General features: G+C 27.1%; 1 protein-coding gene across 1 annotated transcript in view; it reads left to right on the forward strand.

Moving 5' to 3' along the window:
• LOC108571057 (liprin-beta-1) overlaps positions 1–2,975 on the forward strand; it is a 12,143-nt gene extending 9,168 nt beyond the window's left edge. The window contains exons 16-17 of the mRNA XM_017933026.1: positions 72–253; positions 2,891–2,975. Of these exons, the coding sequence (XP_017788515.1) occupies positions 72–230 (159 nt within the window). The 3' untranslated portion in view covers positions 231–253; positions 2,891–2,975. The remainder of the gene's footprint in view (positions 1–71; positions 254–2,890) is intronic.
• Positions 2,976–3,121: the final 146 nt, after the last annotated feature.

Here is a 3,121-nt window from a genome sequence, read left to right on the forward strand (position 1 = left end):
GTGAACTTTTTTTTTTTCTGAAAAAAATTCAAAACAAATTTAAATATTAATTTTATTAATGTATAATTTAGGTACCAAAGAAATCTCAGTTTACATTAAAGCGCAAGAAAAGCAAGAATGAAGCAGATTATGGTAATTTGGTTTGTCCTCTGGAAACTTCACCACCAGGTACTCCATCAACACCCACTTCAACTCCAGGCAGCCCTAACTTGAATTCACCTACATTCTAACAATAATCACAGATCACAGTTTCGTAAGTCTAACTCGACTAATACTGAATCATTTTTTCATTAACTTATATTTTTGCTTAATAAATCATTCATTAAATATGTGGCTTTATTTTACTTTAATTCAGTCACTATATGTTTTATTCCATATACAAATTATGTATGATATAAATACTTTTTGAAATCACATGTGTATGCTTATTGCAAGGAAATAGTAAAACTGCATTTCATTCGATTAAATTTTTACACATGAAAACATTTTAATAGGAAAAGTAGTGAAATGAATTTCCTTGATTATATTTTGAGAAAATGTCTTATTGTTCAGAACAACTCACAAAATAAAACAGTTGATTATTTAATGTAATACTTTACTTTATTTACTTCGATAAATGTTATTATATATCTTTACTTTTTTTACTACCTTCTGTTGAACTTTGTTTTCTAATTAAATATTAATAACATCTCTTAGTAATCTAATTAACAATATTTTACAATATTATTTTCAAAAACTTTTTTACAATTAACATTTAAAAGTTAACAAATAAATTGATTGTGTTACTAATTAGAAAAAATAGTTTTAAAGAATGAAAAAAGATTTAAAAAGAAATTTAATTTTATCATATTATTATTTTCTATGTAAATATTAAAAATTTGTATTATTTTCTTTTTTAATTGTACAGAGTGTTCACCGCAATTACTTTTATTCTCATACAATATCCAATAGTAATACTATATGCAATCACATAGCAATAATATATTCTGTTCGACTCTTATGGAAGCTTTCGTTCTAAATTTCGTTCTATCTCGGTATGAAAAAAGTTGTTTATCAATTGTCAAACACTTAGTTGGTTACTACATCTTTGATAAAAATTAAATGGAGCATAGTCCATATGTCACGTGTGGCAGTTGTTTTGTTGTCTTTAATGCAATCAGTCCAGGTATTTGCGCGATATAATAGATATGATGTTTTCTACATGTCGGTCGTATGGTCAATGTTTCAAGTATTCATATCTGACATTACTACACCTCCTAAAAATGTGCAAAAATCTTGAGGTATTTCAAGATACCTCTAAAATTCTCTTTGTATACTGTGGTTGCATTTTTGTTTGTATGACATACAATAATATCGACCATTTCATTAGTAAAAATTTTCTTGAATATTTCGGAAATTGATAATGTTTCTGTTTTTCTATGACCACCTTTTGTCTGACAATATTGCGAACTCTAGTTTGATGTTGTGTTAGTGGTGTTCGAAACCTTTTTTCCACAAAAGTGTCGTAGACCCCGATGGGTCATTGCTAGTACATACTTCCACTTCCAACCGTTTTATCAATCTCTTCATCTATCTTTGCTTTACACTCTCGATTTTCTTCAGCTATCTCATCGTCGCCCGAAACTTCTGTAGGTTGTGCTTGATTTTTTGACAATGGAAATCAATCTTCGTTGTCGCTATCTGATAAATAATTATCCTCTGCAGCTGACTCCTCTCTCAATAATTGCGCCAAATATAAGTATATCTTTTTCTTCAGCAGCAAAAATTTAATAGAGAATATTTTATATTACTAGTTATATCTTAAAAATTCAGCTGCTGATAATTCTCCCGTTACTCTTGTGAGTTTTTCTTTTGCACTAAACAAAATTAAACTTGTTACGCTAAATCTCACTCGAAAGTAACGATAACACTGTCTAATTTCTGGCGTGTGTCGTATCTAAACCTTCGATTTAATCTTGAGGTGTTGAAGCTTACGACAAGTTAACAAAAATATTCTTTCATTTATTTTAAATGAAACAATGTATATTGCTATTACTAAATGTATATTGTCTTATATATAAATAGATCTTTACTGAGAGTTCAATATAACTTGCAAAAAGTTCCTCAGTCTACCCATTGAGACGTAGCTATCAATAATAAAACAACGGAAAAAAATGAATTCACCGTATAGATATCCCGAGTATTGAACGGTGTTGAGAATTTTAGGTATTAAGGGTTAATGTATTAAAAAATAGGATGGTCCGTTTAAAAAACAGATACAACATAATATTAACATGCAAAATTGGAGCATCGAAAATCATTTCATTTGACACTGTAACTTTTTTTTCATATCTCTAATAGTTTCAACGCTGGATTCCATTAGAGTTTCATGGAACACCTTGAATACATACAATTACTCTTAGGAAAAAATTTAAGTTAATTAAATTAAAAATGATTAATAGTTAATAATATGTTCAATGATACTGAATTAATAAAACAACCTTTTTTTTAAATTTGTTTTATCAACATTGTAACAAATTTTTATTATACTTTAAATTATAACAAAATTGTTATATATTATGTCATTAGTTTACTTAATTGATGATTCATTTGATTGTCTATTGTTATAATTAATTTAACTTTTTATTAAATGGTTTATTAATTCATATATTATAGTGTGTGCATACGTGTGCACGCGGGAGCGAGCGAAAGAAAAAAAGATTTAAATTGATTATTTCCATCTATCAGTAATTTACTAATTAATTTCTTTAAAAGGTAAGTTATCATTGTTTTTTCATTGATTGACTTATTTACATATTTCTTTACTGTTTAAAATACAATTATAATTTTATAATACATACTTAAAATCATTTTAAATTAATTAAGCTTAAATGCATTGAATTTTTTCCAGATCCAAGGGATAGCAGTCAGAAGAGAGTAATTGGATGCATCTGAACAATTTCCAGAACCAAATTGTAACAAAGAAAAACACCATAGGGACCATTATTTTACCTCCTTAGATTAAGTCTCATTAATCAGTCTTGAATAGCAACAATAATATTAATGTAATAATATTCCAATTTGTTGCTTTTATGGAATAAATTTTTCTAAAGACAATTTACACTTTAAATATAATTACTTA

The sequence above is a fragment of the Habropoda laboriosa genome, unplaced genomic scaffold (genome assembly GCF_001263275.1).
Source record: "Habropoda laboriosa isolate 0110345459 unplaced genomic scaffold, ASM126327v1 scaffold106, whole genome shotgun sequence".
Taxonomy (NCBI): Eukaryota; Metazoa; Arthropoda; class Insecta; order Hymenoptera; family Apidae; genus Habropoda; species Habropoda laboriosa.